Consider the following 27,485-nt stretch of genomic DNA (forward strand, 5'->3'; position numbering starts at 1 on the left):
AATTGTAAATGCAGATGTGTTTATTGAGAAGTATTTGCGTTCTTACATATTCGTAAACACGCATTTTCTTGGATCTGCGAAGTTCTTGACTTGGTGTTATTGCGTGGAAACATGTTCGTAGGGAAAAACTGTATCCTTGTTGATTACACATGCGTTTGCGTGAGGTCTTTATCTGATTACTATGTCACAAAAAGTTAATTATGTTTTTCTGTCGGAAATGTCTTTGTAACAGTGCGTTTTTGCAATAGATATCAACAATTTAGAATTATCATATTTTTATGCTTTTTTAGGTACTAAACTGAGACAAAACTCGAAACATACAAAAAAAAATACAATGACTTCTTTATATAAATGACAATTATTAAGTTTACAGGAACATCAATATCCATTGCTCTAAACCTGTACAGCATGATTTAACAAAAGCACGGGAATACAAAATCCAATATAACAGAGAGTAGTTTCTTACAATTTCCCCCACATATCACATTTATCCGGTCTGTGAATATGAAAATTTAGTCCGCGCATGAGAATTTATATCATTTAATATCCAGCATTATGAGTTTGCGAGGAAGGCAGCGAGAGCTACATGTTTTATAGATACATAGGTTCCCGTAATTATATTGACTCCGATGTAACCTCTTTTTGAACCCTTGTTTGCATCAAGTGATACTGGCACTATTTCTCTTAATAGAAGTAGGATGCATTTGTAATTATGGAGTTAAATTATTCCACATCTTGTTTCTACACAATTCACTTCTTAGCTGCTAAGGGTCCGTTTCGTTATCCTTTTTGCGAAATATATAGTACGGAAATATCCGTACTAATATATATAATATAATAAACATGTTTTTTTTACTTCAAGTGACGGTCGTCACTAGCCTCTAGCAACTAATTAGTTATAAGGACCTGATTACCGATACAAACAATTAGTGGACGCAAAAATAATCAATTAAAAATGGATCAGAATCTAAAGAGCCATAATTAAACTTTATGGCAAATAGAAAAATAAGTTAATATTACCATTTCTATAACGTACTGTTATATTATGTAATAATAATTAAAATAGGATATAAAAAGAGACACTTCACTTTTTTCCAAAGGAATCTTCCAATAAGAATCTTCCGAAATTCGACCACATCAAATTTAGAATAACTACAAACTACTGAGCACATACTAAACTACTGCAGTATACATGGCATACCCATATACATGGCTGAATAACTACAATTCATCAACTCTTAACTTCTACACACAACACGAAACTCGAGCCGTCGAAACAAACCCGGGCCTCCTCGACTAGTGATCCGAGTTGAATTCCTAACGACTTAGCTACGTGACGTGGTTCCGTCCATTCCTGCACCGACGGGATTGTCCCCACCTATTGTTAGACAACCCTAGGAGAATGTTTAAGTGAATCGCGGAATTTTGATAGTGGTTATGTATATTTTAGAGGAAATTGTTAAGTTTGAGCTGCTTTGATTAGATATGAGGAGTAGGAAGGATTTTGGGGCTCTTTTTAGTAGAGCTCTAAGCTAAGCTACACTAGCTCTAAGCTTCTAAAGCCAGAAGTGGAAGTTTAAGGTTAGCAACAAAAAATGTTTGCTTCTTATATCAACCGGAATATACAATTACCAAAAACACCTATGAATCCGCAAAGAGCTACGCATATCATTCAAATGAAAATCAGAACATTTTAATTTCATCAACATGAAAGGTAAATTTCAAATTGCACAACGCTCTACATTTGCAGTCTAATTTCACACAAAATTCAAATAGCGATCATAACGTGAAATGCAAAGAGTATTATCTAGATCTATATCAACGTTCGTTTGCAATCGCAGTAAGTCAGTGAATGCCGGGGCATGCATTGTGATCGCTGCTATCGGCTTGATAAACTACCGCCGCCACTGTCCGCCGACTTTCAAAGGATAAACGATCGACTTTAAAATGTCCCTCAGTGGACCGACACAAAAGAGTTCCTGGAGAAACGTAATCTTAGTAGAATGGAATGAGAATTTCAAGTGTCTGATATGTTTGAGATTGATTCAAATCATTTTCTGCTTGTAGAGCTGTTTTAATCAAAATGTAAAGATGACTCTACAATTAGTCGAAACTGATTTCCGCTGTAACGAAAATTTAAAGGTATACAAAATTGTGGTTTTATTGACCCACATTTAAGTCAGAAACTAATCCAAAAAACACACGTAAACGTTCTCAAGCCCGTTAAATCTCCTTAATCAGTGTAAACAGAACGCACCTCCTAAAACCCTCCAAAACACCGATACAAGCCATTTTACTAACACGAACACCCGACCGTATAACGACCGCCAAAAGAATCGCCTTTAAAATGTCCGATTTAAATTGTCCCGACAAAGGGGCGAACCATTTCAATTTTGAGTGAGTAGAGTTCTAAATCGAAAAGTGCGATAGCCACTCGGTAAGCGCCTCCTGGGGCGACTCTATACAATTTATAGACGTAATAAAATAGCATTAGAAAGTAAGCTGTTACTTGCTGTGGATAGAGATTACCTTAAGATCTACGTAAGCACCCATTTTGGATAAGTGGTTAATATAAAATCGCGACTTAGAACATCATTGTTGATTTTCGACATTCCACATTCACTCGTGTTTTCTCCAATAAACAAGGGCAATTTTTCTTTCTTTTCAAACTGACTACAATCTATATTCCAAAAACATGCAAGAACGAACCAGAAGCGACTTAAAAATCCGTTTCAAAGAAGACGGTGGGGGAAATTGTAAAAAAAGATAAGAAAAACAAACTTCAGATAGAGCCTTTCATTTTCTTATACAATCCCACTTAACCTTAATTGTATAATGGTGGTCAATTTGGAAAAGCACACGACAGCAGCGGAAGCAACTAAGTTAATAATGTCTCGAAACATGATGGAAATGTTTTTAGCATGGCGACCGCGCGTGCACTGAACATTGTTTTTATTCCCATCAGTTGGTCACTAGCCAATTATAGAGTTTGAATAAGAGAGATACAATCGACAAAATTAAGTTGATCTTGCTTGTTAATAATATTTGGCTTGATGTCTGTCTTATGACTCAAGAAATGAGTATTTTTACGCCTTTCTGGATGTCGTTTTGTGGTACGGAAAATATATATATTTTTGTGTTTTTGACTTCACATACATGTACTTATTTTTCACTTTTTTCCATATAAAGTGTTATCTACTCTACTTCACAATCACAAAATTTAAAAGTAAAAAAAATCAGAGTGAAGCTAATTAAGGAGCACACTTTAAAAACAATTGCGGTAAATCGCAGTATGTCAAAACTCAGGGAGTATCATGTCAAATTAAGTAATCTTAGTGTAATTGAGCTCGCTATCAGAGAACAGCACCAACTCATCAATCAACCCACCCCACGAGCGGAGCTTAGCTTTCCTGTCCAAGTATAAAACGACTAGCGGAATTAAAAATATAAATCTGGTTTAAATCCATAGAGTTTTCACATATACTAAAATTAAATATTTTTTACATAAAAATCCATTGCAAATTATGGTGAATCGAATGTTCGCACTTTCCTGTCTAAAATAATGTTGTCTTGAGAAAATCAAGTAGATATAAAGGATATATTTAAAAATACCTGTTTACTTACTTATACGTGACTACGAAAGCAGTAAAAACTTTCTTTTACACTTTTTCCGTAGTAAAAAACTAAATAAAATTCTCCTATGACTTGTGGCATCGGAAACCAGTAACAGTGTTATCCTGACTTCAGTTTTAGTAGTCATTACGGGAATCTTGCTAATGCGTCTCGAAGTGTGGCGAGGTGCCGTGTAGAGCCTTACGAGGGGAGCCTTTATTTATCGCCTTAGCTTTTTACGTGCCAGCAATTAAGATGTTCAGTTTTTTTTTTTTGTTTTATTAATGATTTTGTAAGTTTCAAATCGTGTTTTGCTAATGTTTACGTTTTGTTTTGCAAGTTTTATCTTCAATTTGTTGTATTCATTTTATATCAGGTTAATTTATATTAAGAAATAGAATATCATTTATTGTGATCAATCATCACTATTCGATTAATATTCTTCTTGACCAATTAAAAATATATTTATTTAATAAAATCAGTATCATTGTTTCCCTAAGTAACTATGAATTTCAACTTCACAAGCATTCATTCTCACGGAACACAAAATCTTTCGACTTATCCATTTTCGGAATATTTCGGACCCTACCAAGTGAATGTATTCGAGTTGATAACAACGCTGTGCATTGACTTCGTCACAAAGGGCTCTGGCAAATTACACAGCAAGCCGGCAATTACGTGCACGTAACAACAGATACATTTGTATGACAATGATAGAGTTTTTTCGCGAAATATGATATTGTATTCGTTGCGACTTTATTGTGAGAGCAAGTAGTTTTAGAAAAGAAATTTTTGCACATTGATTTATTTGTTTTGACTGTTCATCATGTTAAAGTGATTAAGCTATTGGCTTTTTCTTTCAATCTCTATTTTTTTGTAGTTAATAATTTTACTGATCAATCTTTTTAACAACGATAACTAGTTCATAAAGATAAAAACAAATTAAACCTCTTTTAAAGCCACATTAAAAATTCGAAGTTCAAATACAAAAAAGTAATTAAAAACACATCGTAGTGTATCACTGATAACAGCGACCGCCCGGCCGTCTCCCAGAACTGATATGACATAACCCCTGCACCTCACATCCGAAACTGTTAACAAAAGTCCTACCGCTATCACTATTAGTAATATAGCTGTTATTGAAGCGAGACAGAGCACTACATAGCGTAGAATGGCGTCTCTGTTCTACAGCCGTTACGTTACTTTACGAGATAATGGTGGCTCCGCTGTGTAGAAACAGTCTGATCATCTTCGGGGAACCACGGCGGTGTGTTTGTATGTTTGTTGGTGTTCTAATTACAAAATAATACGGTGATAGGTGTTCGACGAATCGAGATAACTATTCACAGTTTTATCGATGTTTTGTCATTGTTTTTTTTTAGGAAGTGTTGCTCGAGAGAGGTTATTGAAAGGAGGTCATTAGACTATTAGTTAAATAAATTAAATTCCTTAAAAATATGAATAATTCAGATGATTTTTTTTCGGTAAATGACGGTACGGAAGTTACATATACTTTTTAATACATTTAATAGATAATTAGCTTTAGTAGTTTATTTGAGAAACTGCTATCAAACTGCTGTTATTTCCGGACACGTTTAAATATTTGAACCTATCAATTATTACAAAGGCTGATGATCTTATCAAGAAATATATAGGTAATAAGACCTTGAATAAATAATATCAAACCGTGTTTTAATCTATGATACAAATAGGGCAGCACTATCATGCGGCCCTTTTTATCTAAAAAGATAAATAAACTATACCTATAATTCCGGTTTAATGTACGTATAAATGTATTAAATTTTACTTTTCTCCGTGTAGAGTTTAAGAAGACTATTTTTCAAGAAGCCTTACCTAACAACTTAAAAAAGATATATCTATCGTCTCTATCTACCAGTTACCTCGTGTTACACGAGGTATTAAAAGATCAATCAACGGGAGCAAAAACGAAAACCGCTACAAGCTTATACTGCAGTAGTTGCTTTCTTTCTGCTTCTACTACCATCCAGCTAATTCACCACAAATCTAACCCATTTTATATATACCTAGACGCTAATACAAAACCATGGCTTCACATACAACCGAACAAAATCAACGAGACACCATCGTTATTCGGTCTATTCGCCTTTCGAAAGCATTCGGCAATGATAATGGGGCCGTCAGCGAGGCGCGAGGCTCCCGGCTGCGATCTGTCACCAGTGAATGCGTCAAAGGGTTTTTGTCAAGGCGCGAATTAAATCAGCCAGCGGGAGGCTCGGCGCGATTGATCGTACCGGTTATATCCAGGACACCCTGTAGGTACAGCTTCCGAATTTCGAACGGTGTTAGACGTAGATATGTATGTACACACACACACTCAAGCGCGTGATTGTTGAGTGGTTTTGTGTTGCTAAGTATAAAGTAAGTCGATAAGTCGACGACACTTTTTCTGACCTCAACTACAACATGCCGATGCACGATGTATTGATTTTTTCAAAGAATTAAGGTAATCAAAATCGTTTACAATTTAGTATCTTAGATAAATGGAATGCACGCAAACCGAAATATTATCAAAATATAATAAAAGATAAAACTTGGTTTGACTTTGAATCGTATCTTAAGTCCGGTATAACACAAGCATGCCATAAGTAATCTAATATCGATCGTTCCGATGGTGGCAATACATTTAAAAACAAAACGCGACGCCATAGAGAATTGAAAATGATAACTTAATCATTAATCATTTTCCTAATACAAAGTATGAGAAAGACATTACGGGAAGCGAGTTTCATCTGTTACCCCAATGTGCCGATCAAATAATTACCTTCTCGATAAAATATTGGCAGGGCTTTCCCCAGCGCGGCGCCGAGACGCGCGGCGTCCTCCCCGCGAGCCACAACTGTCGATGTCACCTTAATTTACGGCCTTCAATTATAAATTTTACATCGCACGAACTTTATAGCATGCCAAGTCAATATCTACTCTAACAACACTAGCAAAGAAATCTAATTTGAAAGCTTCGAAACCAAGATATAAAGTACAAGTCTCTTTCTTCGTGTCAAGGGAACAGAAATTTTAAGAATTACAATCAAACTTCAGTTTAGGTTAAAATTTTTAGAAAAAATAACATAAAAGTAATTTTAGATATGAAAGTTGTTTTGTTTTATCACAGAATCATTAACATTGAAAATGTAAAGATAAATGTGTATTTAAATTGAGTGATAAGTGATATTAATGGCGGACACTAACCGAGTTTCCCGTAATTAAAACTGTTTGCTACTGCTAAATGATAAAAATGATGATTAAAACACAGTTTTAACGATCGTGCAGCGCTAGTATGGCGTGTGTTACAAAAAGCTCGGTTTCCTCGTAGCTGACCTCTGACACGAGATATCTATCATCCTGCTAATTAAATATGTCGGTTATCGACAGGAATATTTATAACAAAAATAATAAGTCAAGTACCTAATAATAAACTTAGTTATATGTACAAAATGCTGTCTGTAAAACTAATCAACTTTGATAGAATATTTATTTAAATATTTTGAATACAATTTGAGTTACACTTTTGAACTTAATCACTACATCCGGATAAACTCTTTACTCTATAATTGAACTTGAAAATTGAAAACTTAGTAACCTTTTCTGATACTTTAAAATAATCACAACTGTAGCTTAATCCGAGTGTCTAGACATCCCCATTACAAACACAAAGATATGATTAAACTGTCAGAAGCCGCGCTTTATTTTATAAAATAAAAATCATTTGACGAGGGTCTGCCATTAATTTCGGCGACAATGTGATAAATAATGAGAGAGGTGTAATGCGGGGGCTACATCCCTCTAAAGCGTCGCTCTGATGGGCTGGTTTTGAAGTTTTGACGGCTCACATCCTAATTTTCTTTCTGTTGGTGCCCTCGGCGGTTGCCACTTTTCAATAAGAGTTTCTCTTTGTGACAATATTTCAATTTCCAAGTTTTTATGAACGAAAGCTTGGCTCTCTTGATACTCATGAAATTATATTCCAGAAAAATCCGAAATTCCTTTTACAATCTTTTAAATTATCAAATATATATGCGAATGAACACGATAAATGTCTGATATATGTTCTGTAATGTGGCTGCAATATAGCTTATCAGGTTAATTGAATTAGCGGGTGATGACGTCATCTAGTACCTCTCGACACAAACATCAAAGGGCCTGTCAGAGTCACACGTGATTGGGTACGTCTGGTATTGCTAACTAACCTTTACGTGGTGTATTTACAATACTGTATAGATATATTAGATATGCTTTTGTTTTGATACATGTAAGTGAATGTTCGTTATGTGATTTACATAATTGAGCTGTGATACATAAAGCTTGGAGATTAAAGTCGTCAGGTACTGGATATATGAAAATACTCAGTACAAATATTAGTATTAATAGTAGATTAATAGTAATATTATTTTAAATAGTTTTATTTTAATATCAATTCATTATACCCAATACGAAATTATCAAGTTACCTGTCAACCGCAACATGTAATATTAAAATCAGAAACTCATACATCGTAATAAACTAACTTCAAACTGCTCTCTAAGCATGTGAGCGTTCGCCGCGTGCATGTAAATGACGCACACACAGACAATATTAACAACGCAATAAGTCAAACAGATATCGCACACACATTTGGCACCAGTAAATCAAATTTTTAACTGAGTCTGGCACGGCTCGCGCGTGATCCATGAAAAATTGCTTATTTTAAAACGAGATTTTTTCAACGCATAGGGATGTACTTTTTAAAGGATGCTACGGTGTTCACAAATGGTGCACCAGTTTGGTACAAAATGATTTAATGTATTGAATTTTTCCGGTTTTTTCAATCGATTGTACCTACTTTCGAGTAAATTAGATCTCTTACTTGCAAATAATTAGATATATTCAAAATACAAAAGAACTAAAATTAAATCACATATTTCCAATTATACTTTAATAGATGTACTTTTGAATGAGATTTTAATGTTAGTTTTTGAATGAGATTTTAATGTTAGTTAAACCTCCCAGCGTTTAAGTTTATCAATAACACATTCATTATAATTATTACTTAGGCTCCCTTCAATTTAATTACAATAATAAATTAATACGTCCAATAAAAATTAAAAACATCTATTGTAATCCATAATTCGTGAAGTATGGTACCCTGCGCGTTCCATATATCACGCGAGGCTCATCACGTTTTTAATAAAATCCGAAGCTGTATGTTTGCTTTTATACATATATAAGTATTTGTATTTCGAATCAAGTGACTATGAAATCGTTATAAATTTTGACACGTATACTAATTGGATTATTGATAAATAGGAAATACTGCTACAATAACCTAGTCTAATGTCATATAGAAATACCGCCAGTTGAATTATTAACAATCATTTTTTCATCGCTTTCACGTCTAAACCACTGAACTGATTTTGATGAAATTTGGTACATAAATAGAGTTGACCTTGAGAAATAACATAGGATAGTTTTTATCCCGGACTTTTGAAGAGCTCTTTTGGCGCGGGCGAAAAGCTAGTGATGCAATAGTTGACACATGCGTGTTTATCAGGATTGCCTGACTAGTTTTACGTCTTACGTCAGCTGCCGCGTCAGCTCTTGATTAGGGACTCCGTTTGGGTCCAAAACTAGTCGGGCTTAAATTTGTTTCAGAAAGGAGGTTGTCAATTTGCCTGATTTTGTTTATATTTTATGTTTCTTAATATTTTCCTCGAGTATGACTCAGTAGGTTTTATTAGAAGTACGGTTGTACGTTTTTGTTCTGAACAGAATATTATAAAAAGTACTGTATGTACATACATTCCCCTTTTGCTCTCCATATAAAACTGCACACATGTATTCACTTGTGTACTATTTCACCGTTTAAGATTTCTTCATCTGCCATCAAATTATAGTAATTATAAACCTCGGGACCACTTCAAACCTCTCGGGTTGCTGTCCAAATATACGTTGGGGTCCGTTATGGGCCTTGCAATCAAAAGAATTCTATCCAAGTCGGACCCCGTATCTATTATTCGGTACCCCTAGTCTAAGAAACTCTCCTTTTAGCGAAATTGAGTCTTAAGGTGTTGCGTTTAGAATATAAATTAAATTGTAAAAGGGTCATGGTACATTTTTGTCGAGTGTCTACTAAAGAAATCGTCAATAAACAAAAGTTTAAGTTAAATTAATACTCTACTTCTTAGTTTGTATAGTTTTAATATACAGTATGCTGTTATTTTGCTAATAATAAAAGTTCTACTTAGTGTAAATTGAAAAAAAAAACGTTTCTAGGATTAAAAGCAATGCGCAAACATTTGGACAACACTTAAAGAAAAATTCTAATAATTTTTAGGGAAGAAAACATAAACTTAGAATTAATGTACAACAAAAAACACAATTAATCTCAATTTAAATCAATTTAAATAGATGAAATAAACAACAGAATAAAACACCCTGTGTATAGAAAACAGAACACTTGATAGGCCCTTAAAATAATAAAAGCATCCGGACATTTGTACCGGAGTCAGTCGCGACTAACTTCTCATGATTGTTTACAACCCCTGAATGATTGCACCACAATAGACCTGATAAAGTCCATGTTCACATACCACATTTGTTCTTGACTTGTATGCAAGTACTTGTAGAAGACAATAAATAAACCGTTGGATGTTGGTCGAATACCAAGATGGCGGCCATTAATGATTTTTCAAGTCAATGACGCTATATAAGGAAGAGGTATAAAAATACTAGCTTTTTACCTACGTAAAACTACGCTATTAAACTCGTGGTAACCCATATAAGTAAAGTTTAATTAATTCCAAAATCTGCTTCTGAAACGTAAAACAAGATTAAAATATACCTAATTAGCTTAAATATCACTTGGGAACCGTCAGTCCAGTTTAGCCACTTCATTAATATTATCTGAATAAACGTATTTTTCCAACCCAAAAACAATCGAATCAATTAGATAACGTTATCATACATGGTTGATAGGGTGTTAGGTACCTAGCTTACTAGTATCTAGGCCAAGCGCTCATTTACGTGCACATTACTGGCAAGTTTTGTAATTGTATACAAGCGGTGATAAGGCGTAAAAAAGAAAGAAAAAACCGTTAAAAAACAACATGACATGTGGGGGTCACGCCATCACATTACCCTTTCGCATCGCTTCTTTTTTCAAAAAATTACCCAGAAACGTTTTTTTTTTTCGTTTTTTTTGCTAGTGCCACAATTTTTCGGCTTTGTACGAAATTTCGCACGGTTCGTTATGACAATCGGTGTGTCACGAGGATTTGAATGCAACTAATTTTGGTTTCCCGAACCCTTTGATAGGACAATGACTCAGTATCTTCGGAAGGGTTTGCCTATCCTATCCTACCTGTCTATTGATGCGTCAAGGGTCGATCCTTTCGTTGACCTTTTGACACAAAGGTTGGGGTTAACTTTTTTGTGGAATGTGTGAATCTCGGATAAATTTAATTAGCGTCAATTGTTAACTGATCATCTTTTTATCTATGAGCTATAGGGAAGGCATTTTTATCTTTTACTTGACTTTTGAGAAATTGTGCCCTTTGTCGACAAATTTGTCAGTAGGTTACTGTTATAAACATAAAAATATCTTTCTATAAAAAAACATAAATCTTTTGTGATTCCCAGTCGATAAAAGACACAAATTGTAATAAAGAATTTACCTTCTATATCCGTATAGTAAAAAGGAATTTCGGTCTAACCGACTAGTATATCTACATGCTTCTAGTAAGATATGCTACCAAAAGTAATAAGTACCTTTGGACTCAACGACTCCAGATCTTAAAAGATTTTGTCTCATACATTTGGATTATATTTTTCAATTCAAATTCTCCATTCAATCGTTTTGACTTCACAAATAACATGGACATTACAAGGTACGAATTGTAAAGTCACCTGCTGAGGCCCTTAGGTGTTCTTATTCCTTTTTAAATTAATATCACTCAAATATGACTCTTATTTCCTACATGATAGGGTTAAGTATTGCTGATCGTGCCTTCAAAAGAACTTAGCCACAGGGCGTATCTCCTTAGTCAAGGTAGTCATGTGAATAATTCCACACAAATCCTTTTACTGATTATCATTTCAATGACATTAGTTGTGTTATGAGGGGTCATAACAATAGACGTACATAATAATCTGAATTCTGAACAAAGTATATGCAACATCTTAAAAGAGAAGCCGTAATGCTGAAGGGATTGTAACAGTCTACGAGTTATGTAATACATGCCCAATTACTTATTGATAACTTTGTAGCACACTGTTGCGATGGCCTTATATTTATCTAACCATTAATGTGATGTTAATGCTAGCGTTTCACCTAATCATGTCAGCTCATTACAACACGCCAGATAATACCAAGATATATGATGACTTTGTAGAAAGAAATCATTTATCTGCAATTTCGTACAATTATTCTGAAATTGAGGTTACCATCCGTGTTATTACAAGTGATAAGATAATTTTGAAAATCCTACGTTGGCGCCTACACGTTGCTACGCCGTAGACGTCGTAGACACAGATCGATCTGCGGCTACAAGTGACAAAGTTTTTCAAGATGGCGCGGGGTGGAGGGGCGGGCGGTGTATGGGGGGATGCTCATATTTTTTACTGTCGGCCGGGGTGAGCAGTGGAGCCGATCGCTACACCGCTCTCCACTCACTCGGCCTCTTAAAAGCCTCTCTTCCTCTGAGGGACGTTTCTGAGAAATACATGTGCAGAACCGCACGTAAGTGTCTATGTGGTTTTATGACGGAGGGATCTGTAAATGGGCAATCTTTGTGAGTGTCGCTACTTTGATACCGATCGTGAGTTGAATGAGATTCCAAGTACCACTATCGTACGTAGTTATGAAGCTCAGGTGACGCTCTGATACCCGAGACAGACATATGCCTCTTAAAATATAGATAAAGGTAGTAAATACCCTTTACATAGCTGGTTCAAATACGCGAAGTGTCATCGCTTTCCGTGATACTGATAAGATTACAAACTTACCCGAAAACTGGTATTTACAGGAAGTTAAGCCTTATGTTATTATTCACGGTCCATTTAATTTAATTGACATTATCATGTCTTAATATCACTTTAGTAGATAAACAGTATTTATAATTCTCGAAAAAAAAACATTGAGTTTAAATTTGGAGTGATGAGACATCGTTACTATCTATTAAAATGTTAAAGCAGTTGCGATAAATATGATATTTGTCAGTTTAATGAGATTATATATTTCGGGATTCGGGAAATACAAAATAAACGTTGATTTAACATGTGGTATGAAGATGTACCACAAAGTAACTTTAACAAACATACAAATCACATACACACAGACACCCAAGCAACTATTCGGATTCCTTCTCTTTTTCTTTTTAAAGATCGCATAAATTTAAAAATCTTTGCCCGCGGCCTTCGTTCCATGAATAGCGAAAATAGCCTAATTGTTATCCTATCTCTTCACTTAAATTTGACGAAAAATACTAAAAACACGAAGAAACATTACCTTTACATACAAACTCCTTACCTTGAGAATAAAAGTCAAACAAAATCATCTTTAATCGATTGGTATCTGCCACTATACTTTCCTAACTTTGAAAAAACTTAATTAAATTTAAATAAGTTTACACGCATAACGCAACAAGTATTCTGATAATGATTTAAGCATTCGTGGAAAAATTCGTGTAATCAAAAGTTCACGCTAAACTGAAGCACACGTGACACCTGCTATAAGATTGTCAACAAGATATTATTATCTCCTTTGACGTATTTCTTTCTTTCCAATTAAAATTATGTACTATCTTTTGGCGCAGTTGTTTAACCTTAAATCGGTGTTATGTGATTTCAAAATAAGTACTAGGTGTTTCTTTTTAATTTGTGTTAGGTTACTATGTGAAGAATTGAAACTCGATCACAAAAGTACTTTCAGCGTATTACAACAAAAAGTCTTTTTATTCTTTTATTTACCAGCATTAAACAAAGTACTTATTAAATTAAACTTAAAGAAGGGTTACACTTATACGCATTACCTAATTTTGAAGTACCCTTTTTTAAGTTTCCCAAAAAGCCACTTTTACAAAATGAACACATCTAATATCTTTAAAATAAAAGTTAAGAATAAATATAATATTCTATCTTTTGTTTTCAATCAAAACTCAAAATGGAAACTGTATTACCGTAAAGTTACATTAGCTAATAAAATATGTACAAGTGAACAACATTAGCGGTTGCCAGTAGATAAACGCCAGTGTCAGCGGATAATGCGCAGTACTCGGGCAGAGCAAACATCCTGCGCTATGTTTACTGACGGGGTATACCGGGATAGAGGGGCGAGTGGGAACGAGTTAGAATCTTACTGGAAATTAGATACATATATAAGGTTTTCTGAATTGAATAGAAATGAATAATATGCTTATTATTATGGTGATCAAAGCATAAATGTTGACTATACGGGAAAGGCAGAATGCAGCCTGTACCAAGCAGTAGGTCGTATATAGGCTGAGAAAAGAATACGCTATAAGAATGAAAATCTGCAGATAAAACCGAACTTATATTGGTAAGTACGCTTTCAATGCATTATAGTATCACATTATGTATGTACGTTTGTATCAAATTGTAGGAGAAAAGTGACAGGCATCAATTTCTGACTTATAGATAAATCTCAAAGAAGGAAGAGAAAATATAATAAAGTAAAAGCAAAAATTCATAATAACATTGAAGTCAAAAACTTGCCTTTACTCCAACATGAACCAGAGATCAGTACACAGGCAATGTACACAAATCCTGCAGCGTACTTGAAATTAATTTCATATAGCCGCCGGCAGTGGGGGTTAGCCCCACCCCACTGCAGACACGTGCGGAACCACGGATAACCGTGTTTTACCGCGTCGCAAATAGCCCACGGCCTGATTATTATACGATTGAATAACTTAATCATCATTTTCGTTCTCTAGATAATTGGATGAGGTCGATCAACAAGTGATGTTAAAATTGACTGATATAATATCTACTTTTGTTCTTTGTATATCACTATACCTATACATGAATCACTATAGACGCAGTTTTTTTTAATATTCAAGCTGAGAAGATTAAATTTGTTCTTCCTGTATAAAATTCTATATTAATATTAATAGGCATCTTTAAAGAACTGGAAGTTTCTACAAATTGTATTTATATTCGTGACATTCCAATGTTAAATTATCTTCAATCTCTTCTAAAGCCACAAAAATCTAACAAGTAAAATAGAGCATCATGTCTACTTAAATTCGCTCAAAGCCCGTATAGCGCAAACCTAAAAAAAAAATTATATCTTCCCTATCGGGCGATGATGTTGTTAACAATAAAAAGGGGTTTTAAAACAATAAAAATGAACAAAGCCCGAACACAATGGTCACAGTTTAATGTAAGAGTTTGCTCCCATTATATTTGAATATGAGAAGAACTGAATCCCATTCGGATGAAATCGTTTTTAATTGAACCAAGCTTGATATTATTCTTTCAACATTCACACGTATGATGATGAAGTGAAATTTCTTTAAACTGGCACATTATTACAAAACAGGTAAACATTGTTAAGGTTAGAACGATATTTTCCATAAAAATACAAGTTGCAATTAGCTTGAATATAGACGCGAAAACAACATCAATTATCAAATTTTCATGGTTACATTAAAGCGAATACAAAATTACAAGCATAAAAATTAGTTCTCTGTGTCTCACAAACATAAGTGCAATAATCATCTTTATTTGTAAAAAGTTAAGGTTAATTTTGGCTTATATGAAGTTGATGGTATATAACACTCAGACTTCACATTCGTATACATCGCTCACGTACGGATATCTAAATATGCGGATCCTATTAAATCAGAAATAGGTATCCAATCAGTGAGCGCATGCTTCAGTGCATTTATACAGCCGTTAGGTACTGTTATGTTCACGATATTAATACATCGCTAACCCTCAGTTGTGACTACATTCCTGCTTACTTTAAATCAAATTTACGTTCGTTAGTTCACTCAGAACTGTTGCATTTGTATGCTGTCGTGAGCTGTCTCGAAGTTATTTCGTTTATTTTGAAAACAAAAGAAAGGCAGATAAGGTTGCTTGAGGAGGGAGGGAGGTAAATGGTAATTCCAAGTAAAAGATGAATGATTATCCAAGCAATTGACCGAACATGGCGTAAGCGGATATAACATAACTGCACATAATGTTCGTCAATTTTCCGCGTCTCCTCGCAACCTCACTCGAGGGTTGTCAAAACGAAATGCTCCCCCACGATTGACAAAATAGCTCCGCCGCACAAACCCGCCAAAACGATAGAAAACTCTACAAAAGGCTAAAGGTACTCGACGACTCTCGACCTAAACGCTTTAACTATGTTCCAACCCCATGTTCCAGGACTGCTCACTCCACTTGTCTCCAAAAACCCATGAATATTTTATAGAATTTTATGCCCAAATAGCAGGGGAGGAAGAGTTAGCTTTGCGTGCGACAACCGAGATAATGATGGCACTTCAGCCGACGGTTTTGATATTGCTTCTAATTGGTGCTGGTCCTCATGTAAAACTGTTGCACGCGCCACCCCTATGTATATTACTAAGTGGGAATATATGCGCTATTATGTCATGAAGATACATTACATAAAGAATGAAACTACATGAGTGTTACAAAAAATATTATGTAACTTTCCACTCAGTAATGACCATTTAATCGATTATTGAAGCAATTTATAACTAACAAATGTGAGTTAGACAAATACTAGCGTTTTCAAAAAACATAATAATAGTAGGATTCCATAGAAACGACAGCAAACAAAAAACAAAATCGAACGTAACTTGTAAAGTTGAAGGACCCGGAAAAAAATCGGCAACATGACGTTAAAAACAAAAGCAAATCAATAGATATTAGATAAATCGTTAACATTCGAATTGATATTTACTATTAATTAATTTAAATTCAATTTTTATATTCAAATTTTAAACAATTCTAGTTATCAATATCGATTCATGGCATAATACCATGGAACAGAAGTCTTCTTAAAACCTAAACTATAAAATTTTCCCTATGAATTTAAAACATTACCTGAGGTTTGAACTAAACATTAAAAACGCAACTAATATAAACATTTCATATAGGTACTGCGGTCCGAGACAACGCTCGCATATTTAATTAGCGACCGAGACGAATGCAGGCAACACCGGCCGCTCGTAAAGCTGAGCGAAAGGAAGCGAGGAGCCTCTTATTAGTGCTGACAGAAGCCTTTTATCGGTTGTGTTGCCAGCTCAAAGGAAAATATGTTCATAGAATTTTGTATGTACAAGTAATGGTTTAAAGGGAATGTTCGACAGGTTTTTTAATGCCATTTAATAACATGAAAATATTCGAATCTAATTGGAATAGTATTAACTTTGAAGTAAATGAAGAACAAAAAAAAACTAGTAGGTATAGAATCTAAATAATCATAATTGGAATAAAATTAAGTGTTACCATACATATTGCGTATTATGCCACACCTTTTACTATATCATCACATTTAATTATCAATAAAAGACAACAATCATGAAAAATTTTGTTTTATTATTTACTATTTACATTTTACATAGAGCGTCGAGTTAAGCATGGCAACATTAGACAGAAGCCGGTTTATCGGTTTCGGGCGTGCCTCACGGCGCATTCCGATCGAGGCGACCGCGACCGTACTTTACGACCGACACTTAATGACATGCGGTTACGACCGGGAAGAGAATCGATTCACGACACATTTAACTATCGAACTATGAAACCACGACAGTTGTAATGACGCTTTTGAACAATACTCGACCCTAAATAGAAAGAGATGTGGATATATGTACAGGTAGCGCCATCTCTCTTTTTAGATGAAATGTTAGCTTTGATTTGTTATAATACGCGTGGATTCCTGTTATTCATTTAGTTCCGTAGTCAACATTTCATTATTCTATGTCGCATTTGGGTTAATTGTTCTTAGATTGAAGTCGCTTTGAACCATTCTTCCCTGTTCGTGTCCTGTCTTAATAAGTTGCGTTTGTTGTCTTGTGTCATTGTCATTTCATTGACAATATACTGAAACATTATTTCCATTTGTATTGGTATGAAGGAAACGCATGAATGAAACTTCATTCATTGACTCAAGTTTACTACGAAGTTAAACTGTTTAGGAGTTTTTATAGACTTCTTTGAAAAGCAGAAGGGCTAATCCTTAACTCCAATCTTCATTGAAACGCCTCAGGTTCTAACGAAAGATAGGTCCCTACAAGTTCGTTGAATACCTATTTAACACCATTGATATTGCCATGAATGATGTCAGATCACCAATATCAGTAAGGAAATGTGATAACTATCTGGCTATTTGATAAATATTTATTAGATACTGTAATTTAATGGAAACGTCACAAATCCGAATTAAAAACGTCTAGATTAAGTGATATGTGTTGACTGATTAGCTGGAATTGTATGGGTTTTTATGTTTTTTTTTTCTATTGAAAACACTATATAGGTATACCTACAGAATTTTGTTATATTAATGGTTACAAGAAACTTAAGCTTTAGCTTAAAGCGTAGCTTTAGCTTAAAGCGTAATTTACTGTCCTCTTCGACAATAACCATCATTTTACTTGAAGCAAACACAGAAAATACAAAAAGGATATGTAAAAAAGTTTTATATAATTTATTTTAATAATTTTGATATGAAACCTCTTTACCACTTTTTTTCTTCAACGTCGATAGTAGTCTAGTAAAAATACTTTTTGAATATAGAATATGTATGTTATACGACACAATCTCTATAATCTTGTACATGACATCCGCACGTAGATACTGTCAAAACAAAAGTACGTTGTAAAGTGAACGGTGAATATTATATCGAAACTAGCTGACCCAGCAAACGTTGTTTTGCCGATTTCTTTTTTCTAGTTGTAGGTATTTTTAATGCCACATTATAAAAAAAAATTAAAACAAAAAATTTCGTCCAAAAAATGTTTTTTTTTTTGGGTGAGCTACCCTTAACACTTAGGGGTATGAAAAATAGATGTTGGTCGATTCTCAGACCTACTGAATACGTATATAAAATCTGGTAAAAATCGGTTTAGCCGTTTCGGAGGAGTGCGGTAACTAACATCGTGACACGGGAATTTTATATATTAGAAGATTAGATAAAACACGTGTAAATATGAAATACAGTTTATACCAATTAACAAAAATAGACCTTATTCATTGGAGTTAAGACAGTGTTAGTATTACGCAAACTTGTGTGATGCCGTTGGATATAGGTGATCAATAAATTGATATACTTAAAAACTTGATTCATTTTTAACTGAAAAACTATTTTGAATAAAATACCAATAACAAACACATATTTTTAAGAATATTTATCATATTTCATTAAACATAATCTAATTTCCAAAGAATATATATCGATAGCTTGTTATCGGACTCAAATTAATAAATCTGATGCAACTATTAATCATTGAATGACATTGAAATAATATTTCAGCTTATTAAAATTTGTAACAAAGAAAGATTATATTGATTTTCAAATACTTTTATAACATTTAGTATATTACTAGCTGATCCGGCGAACTTCATTCTAAGCTGCATTGTAAATCTAAAAAATCCAGGGCGCAGAAAAAAATATTCAAATCGGCCCAGTCGTTTAAGAAGACAGTCAGTCAGTCACATACACATGGACAACAGAATTATATTTGTAAAAATATCATTTGGTAGTGTGAATGTTACATGAAGTATTTTATAAATTAACAGAGTCCGATTATCCATCTTTTTTCATTACATTACTAATGTTATGGTTACGATATTATTTATTATAACTCATTATTCGGCTCAAGATATATATATTTGAACACCACAATATTTGTCGAATCATAAAAACTCTTACACAAGTTGCATAACATTTCACGTCAAGTCCAAACGTGTACAAATTCTGAATATAATTCATTAAAAATACTCAAACAACGTATATTATCTAACTTGGTATTCGCATCGGCATTACCGTCATAAAACTAAATGACCACAAAACCACGGCAAATAAAGGGCCAATTTAGAAGAAAATATCTAATAGAAACTCACCAGTTCAAAAATCACAACACTCACTTTCAAGCACAGATATTTTAAAACCAACAGTAAAAACACATTCAAGAAATTGTATCTTTGACTATCCATGTAACACACACACGCCCGGCAATGTCGAAATGTTTGTCCATCACTGAAGCGAAAATCCTTGTGAGCCAGATAATAGCCAAGATACGTAGATTAGACAAACGATCAAATTGATACTGTAATCAGTAGTGCCTTAATCGGTATTGATGGCAGGTATGGTTCAAATTATGATTATAAAACAGATAAATGAAAACACGTAATTACTCGGTTGAGTGCTAAAGAAGGTAGAGATAAGACTGTTGAATTCGCCGGAAAAAAATAAAAGTAAATATGTTTTAATCAGGCTTATGAATCGAGTAGGATTGTAGTTAATAATGCAAATAAATACAAACATAGCGAGATTTAGAAGAATCAAGATAGAGTTACTCTTATGATTAGGTATGACTTGAAGGAACCCAAATATTGCATCATCGAAGAAAATACAGAACTTTCGTGGATTAAAAAAATCGTCTTCAACGAAATTCATGATCTTAGAACTCAGATTTAACTGAAATCAGAATTATTCGTTTTAATTATAAAAATTATATAATTATTTTAAAACGGCTCAAGTATTGAGGAATTAAATTCCTTGTATCGCGGGATGTTTCACCAATACTCAAGTCACATGCACAAAGACACAGAAAAGCATTCGTGGATCACACAAACACTTGTCTCCGAGTAAGACAAATGTCCATGGAAGAAGCAAGATGGAACTTGCGCCTCACAAAGTGGGTTTGACGTAATGATCTCAACCTCTGAGCCATTCGTACATTCAACTGTCTTGTGTAAGATAAGCTGAAATTCTTTGATCTGTGATGAGATCCAACCATCACAAAAGGAGAACACCGTTTCCAGCCACACATAAAATATTACTTAAATAAAAAAATATATAGATCCCTTCAATATTATAAATGCAAAAGTAACTCTCAGCAGATGTACTTCATACGTCTATAACTGCCGTGGCTGTTCTATCTCTATTCAGTATCTAGGCTTCTCCATCCACTTTATAATTATCTATTCTGCTATTTAAAACACAAACAAATCAATGATCACGAAAAATGACTCCCGAGAGGGGTTTCCATTACTTTCAGAGTTGGCGTCCAGCCGTCTGATCTAGAATAAAGATGCTATTACTAACCAGATTTTATTCCATAATAAAGATAGGTAAAAGAAATATAAAATCTGGTATAAACCGGTAAAAGAATGGGTATTTTATATTACGTCGCGAAGATTATCACCTGATACTGCAATTCACCGGGTCTAATATTTATCGTAACTACAAATATGACTGATTGTTCAATAATCAGATAACATATGTTTACTGACTGAACTTGATATATGAAATGATATATGAATGAATGAATGAAATTTGTTCACAAATACATATTTTGAATGATTTTTGTATGATTGTCGCAGGTGCATAGCCTTTTCCGGTTAATGAGCAACAACGGAAATTGTTTATGTTTTAATTTGGTAATATTTTATTTTTGTTATTATATAAGACAGGTTTAAGTTGATTAGACTACTTGTGTTTTATAGAAATGATACTGTTATGAAAAATTCAATAATGTTTAAATAATTTATTGAATACTTATGTCAAATGTAGGAACTACACTCATATCCCTTTCTTCTTAATACAAAACAATACTACATACAATTTTCAGATCGGATTTTTAGCCTTCCAGTTTATTCTTTAGTTTTTAGTTTTCCTCACTGTCTTTAACTAAATACCTTCCTACATTAAACATATACATCTCGTCACGTTGGAGAAATCATAAAGATAACAAGGCTAAAAAACATAATTTAAATAGATACTTATAACATAAAATATCGCCTTTATGTGTTTCACAATACGAGCTAATTTACCAAGGATAATTCGCACATTCAAACTTAATCAGTTATCGGTAAAAACGGAATTCCGCAAGATAGTCAATTAACCAATTTAAAAACAATCAGTAGATTAAAAATCGTATTTTTACATTTCCAAGAATTATTTATTATATGCGCTTAAGTTGTTGTTCAAAGCAAGTGGTAATTTACCTACGTAATTTCAGCTATTTTTCTAAATCAACATTTCCTTGTTATTTTTAATTATTATTATTTGTCAACAAACAATTGACTATTGTTGTTCAAAATTAATGTTCTTTAAAAATTCAATAGGAAAATTATTTGATATGTATGTATACTATTGTAATATGAGTATAAAAAAGGAAAAATCAAAAATGTATATTTTCAGACTCACCTGTGTTGTCATCATTTCCTAACGGTTCTCCGTCTTCCTCTGCGCCTGAAACAATAATGTTATATATAGTATTAAAAAATTGGCCTTTTTCTATTTAAGTGTCAATTGTATGTTAAAATTGTAGGATGCGGAAAATGGAAGATCAGGTGTTGCGGCGGATCTTGGGGGAGGCAGTGCTCCGAGATAGGCTGAATTGATTGATTTATTGATAAAGTTTTCGGAGATCGGTTTAAGGTTGGATTGGAGTATTTTTTTTATTAAATTAGTTTTCTCCTAGATAAAGCGAGTGACTGTGAGTAGAAATTCATAACACTCACTGATCAACGACACCCACCAAACATCGGTTTATTCACGAAGAATCTTAACATTTTCATCAACATTTTACAGATTGTGAACCTCAAAGTTTCGCACATCAATATACTTTTCGTAATTGAAACGGCTTGGCGTGAGGAAGCCTTCATTATCTGTTGTGCCGGCACGGGCTAGCACTGAAGAGGGTTCCTGACAGGATATTACCGGATAATACCCGGTAATTACACTAAATTGCATGCGTAATGGATCACACCTACTGCTTGGGGGCCTAGCAGTACTTATGAAAATGTAGCGGTTGTCGATATGAAAGACGAGCTAGCCGCGCTACCGTCTACAAATCAAAAATTATCTCACGGAAACATACAATCGGTATAAAAACGTGCACAAAAATGCGCAAAAAAATTTATGTATTCAGGTTATAGAATATCTGTGCACTAAATTTCATCCAAATCCGTGGAGTGGTTTTCGCGTGAAAGAGTAACAAACATCTATCCATGCTTACAAACTTTCGCGTTTATAATATTAGTAAGATGGAGAGCCCGACAACACCTTTTTAAACAAAATCATTGCATTTGTTGAAGCGTGACGTGCTTATCGAGGTTCACCCGGCACTAAATGGAATTTATCAATTAGAAGATCTGGCCGTATGTATTGTATGCAATGATTTCGCTTCGTCATAAATGCTGATGAAACGTCATATTCCATGTCTCAATAAACTAATTAGCAGGTGTGTCAAATGTCGTAAAAGGTTTATACATTATCTGTATGTTGTTCATTTATCTATTAAGTCCTATTTAATGTAAATAAGTGGTAGAAGGTGCTTGGTAGAAATGACGCTTGTAGAGGTTAGGTCGCTCTGCAGTTAGTAAGTCTGCTCCCATAGCAACTTTAAAGATAATCAGTTGATATTTTCCGTATACGTTCATAAGTATTCAATTCCGTATACGTTCATATTGAATGAAACACAAGAACAATAGACTATCGAGCTAAATAACAAACAATTTTGATACTAGTATTTCAACAGTAATCTCATTGTTTCAACCTTGATCAGATTGTGTGTGACGTATCGGTATCTTATCTGTCTTACGTTAATATCTGCCGATGCAGTGCAAAACTACGATTAAATATCCCAAGATCTTTGCTCTTATCAGTTTCGCGAGATACGCAAACTATTAAGCTTATTACGTCAAAGAATTTTAGTCACGGACGCCAATCGTTCCGAAGGAATTATAATTTACTACGCATGACTTTGTTTTAATTATTTTAGGATGTTGTTTTTTTATTCATTTTGTCTGTTTCTTCCAGACGGCGAGATGACGACCACAACTTTATTTTTCAAAACAACCTAAAGTCAAATCTGGCAAAGTACAGCTTTAGGTTTCAATTTAGACAGCTTTCAACGAGCCTAGGTGCTCAGAAACATAAACCACCATTTAAGCAAAATGTGCCGCGAGCCGTTGCAAACTGAACGCAACCAAACATCTTTAAAACGCACAACTGCTCATAATAATCATAATTACGCGGCTAGCAACCCTCACTATCAAATCAAAACATCTTGAGACGTTCAACGGTACATTACAGACGAACACCTTTCCACCTACTTAGTCAAATAATACCGCGGCACGCGACAGGACACCGGAACAAAGCTCGCTGCACTACAAACCATCATTACGTAGGAAGAAAAGAAGTCAGTCAGCTGCCTCCTACTTCCTCTCCATACAAAGCAATGCTTGAAATACAAGATGTGCTCATTGTATGGTTTATTTTAGGGCACATTCATTACGCCACTCGAATTGGCGCGTGGTCTTATCTTTGTTTGTCTGCTTGCTTGTGTGTCGCGTGCCTTGCTTGCAACTGTTCTTAGATGAGTTATGGTAGATATGAGTCCTGTTGTAGGAAGTTATTGGTTGGTATTAATTGATGTATTTGTAATAGTAAATCAATTATAAAAAGGTTTGTGTTTAATATTTTTATAGTAGTGTTTTGGTATGATAAAGCGAGTTATTCTCTACATTATGTGCACACGAAATCAATGCATGAACAAGTTTTGATTAATTCAATATCATCATAACCGTTCAAAAAAATAAAACGACCTTTGTATTTTTCGTAGACTTTGACACTGTGATAAATAAGCAACGAGTAATCAGTGGATTTGATAGCCAGAAAATAGATAAACTCGTTTCGTATGTGTTGTTCACCCAAATATTGTAAAAAAAGACTATTATATAACCTTAAAAAAAACGGAGCAAGTTATTTTTTCATAGTTAACACGAAAATGTTCGTGAAGCATTTAATGTACTCCTCTTTCGGGTCATAAATATTCATGTATTTTCTAATTACCCCTAACATCTTTGTATTAAAAGACACGTGTCTTAAGTCTCGGAATAATAACAGCCCTCAAATCTGGGGTCAATAATACCGCGTTTATTAGAAACCAGTTTTGACGTCTTAAAGCGCCATCTGCCGAGGGCGGCGTCTTCCGCTGCATTGTGAGCACACCGGCCGGGCGGCCTGCGCACGCGCTTGCAACGATAGTTTCCTTTACGGTGTCAGATGTACTGAGGTCATTCTGTCTGGAGGGTCACAGAACTTGAGGCTTTTTTGTGTTTTTTTTATGTATTTGACTTGCTTGTTCATTTGCTGTAAGAGAATGCAGTTATGAAAGGGCAATATAATTTGTATAATCGTTACATTTTTCTCGATAATAAAATCCCTCTACAAAAAACCAATCACCATATTGGTTCGTTTCTTAAAACTGACTCATGAATTACGTTGCAAAACAAATAATACCAATAATAACCGACCAATACTTTTTATTATATTTATTTAGCAATATTAGCAGCGTATTCCGAACTAATAAACAGTTGCAACCCTCAAACCCGCGGTGGTATCATTCAGACTCGCCGCCCTTGTTTGCCAGGAAGCTAAGCCGTGTAACGGTGTTTGTCCCGACAAATTTATGTGTGTCGTTACCGTACTGTCACAAATCTACTTATCTACCAGAACCACGCCTTCAATAATACGAGCTTTAGCGTTACGGACATCTGTGAGCCAATATAGTTTTATGAATTTGTTACCAGAAATAAACCTGATGAGTACTGCTTACCCGGCCAGGACATGTGTCACATTACTCGCTATATTAACAAAGGAATTACAATACATTACAGTTAGACTTTAGTTTCCAGTTTACAAGAAACCAAACACAAGCGTTATGCAATATAAAACACGTATCAACACGCACACAGACAAACATTAGATGAGTGTATTTATCGTATCGAAGGTACGGGCATTGTCCATTGTGTCGACGCCTTGGCCTATTGTTCCGCCTTGTGTATGTACCCACTCCAGCCACATCGATCGACTTACATATACACTGTTATGACTTCCACTACCTATGTTCTGATATAGCCGCACTAGAAACTACTCAAGGAAATCTTGATGTGTAAACACCAGCGCCAGTTTCCACGGAATGCTTGTTATATGGGAATTTAAACAGAATATTCAAGTACATTTGCGTGCTGCCCTTTGCGGGAAATGACAAATCTATTCCTCCCCTTAAGCTGTAAGATTTAGAGTTGATCATATGAGTAAACCCCTAAAATGTAATATGCTTCGGGAAATAAATTGTTATATTCTTGTAATTCTCGTAATAACCGCATGTTGCTGTCATATGAACAGTATAAATCCTCCCGGGGTTGTGTTACGGCCCGGGATGCGGAATTCGTATTTCGTCACCAAATTACATGATTTATTGTCATCGCGGATCATACTAGAGCGTGTGTATTCGCACAGGGTGATTTTGTAGTTTCAAAAATCGATTTCTAAAATTGTCGGGCTCAAACAAAATAAAATCGAATAAGAGATAAAATATAAAATCACATCGTAAGCATAACATGCAATTCTTTAAAGGAATTGATAAGATAGCGCCTACTCATTTTGTTCACCTATAAAAAAAATTTTGTGAATTTTTTGAAGTTTATTTTTGCTTAACTTAAAATTAAACTTAAATCGAAATATAAATTCACCAGTGTATAACGTGTTAAGCTAGTGAGGGGAAATGAGGGCAATATTGAACGAAAATATTATAATAAACTATGAAGCTATATTGTGAATGTGACAGTCCGCGTGTCGCCGTCCCCCGTACAACGCCATTTAAGGGTTAATACTGCGCCCTGACAGAGGGTCGTCTTTGTAAACTGAAAGGATTATTTAGAACAATAAGTTCCGAACATTTATCACTTTTGTTCACGCCCGATGTACTAATAAAGATTAATAAAGTTTTGACAATGTCTTAAATTTGGTTATACAATTATGTGTTTCATGGTTAACCGAAGATGCTTTATCGAGTTTTATTTTATTGGTTGTACAGATTTTCGCATTTTCGGAAACAAGCTGTACATATAAAAAAAAACTGCAAAAAAACTGTACTGTAACAAAATTTCACTAATACATGATTAAACAGAACACATTTCTCATATAACATTCAATAACTGAGTAAACTCGCCTCCCTCCCCTACTGAGAAACAAAGTTAAGAAAAACTGCATTTCCTCTAACGCGTAATAAAGCGACTGCAGTGACACCAAACATGAATTAACTTTCAACAACCCTCCGTCGCACTATCAATCGTAAGACACGGACACGATCCGTTAAGTGGTCGATCGGACCCCGCGGCGATTTAATTCACTTCTCACGCGGCACAGGGGGCGGAGGGTTAAGGGATTACTTGACACGCGACTCAACAGATATTGTCGATTTAGGGAGATGAGACGCCCGCGAGTAATGATGCTGTATAAGAGGAATTTACTTTACGATACATTAGTCAATCAATTTAGGTTTATTAATTGTTGTTTTGGCGGTAATGTTGATTAGTTGTAATAGTATTTGTGACTACGAAGTATGTAGTCTTAGTAAAACGATGTTTATGTAAAAAATAAGTTTAGATTTTGTTTTTCAAAAGAAGTTTCGCAATTTATCAGTGTTTTGTTTTTTTGTTTAAACCGATTTTGTTGTTAAAAAAATTACTAACTTTATTTAAAAAATTATTGATTTAGCTGTCATTTAGTCCTATCAAAGTTTGTTTCTGTTTTTTTTAAAGTCGATTTCATGTTTTTCTGCTTAAAAAATGTTATTCATAAT

General features: G+C 34.4%; 1 protein-coding gene across 5 annotated transcripts in view; it reads right to left on the reverse strand.

Annotated features, from left to right (window-relative positions):
- LOC113493168 (MDS1 and EVI1 complex locus protein-like) overlaps positions 1 to 27,485 on the reverse strand; it is a 100,800-nt gene that overhangs the window by 36,512 nt on the left and 36,803 nt on the right. For 3 of the 5 annotated variants that reach the window (XM_026871051.1, XM_026870999.1, XM_026871009.1), the window contains exon 2: positions 22,037 to 22,081. In XM_026871051.1, coding sequence (XP_026726852.1) covers positions 22,037 to 22,081 — 45 coding nt within the window. Of the gene's footprint in view, positions 1 to 19,725; positions 19,881 to 22,036; positions 22,082 to 27,485 lie in introns of those variants that run through there. The other 2 variants (XM_026871042.1, XM_026871035.1) reach the window with 1 other exon arrangement.

Source organism: Trichoplusia ni, chromosome 1, assembly GCF_003590095.1.
Source record: "Trichoplusia ni isolate ovarian cell line Hi5 chromosome 1, tn1, whole genome shotgun sequence".
NCBI lineage: Eukaryota > Metazoa > Arthropoda > Insecta > Lepidoptera > Noctuidae > Trichoplusia > Trichoplusia ni.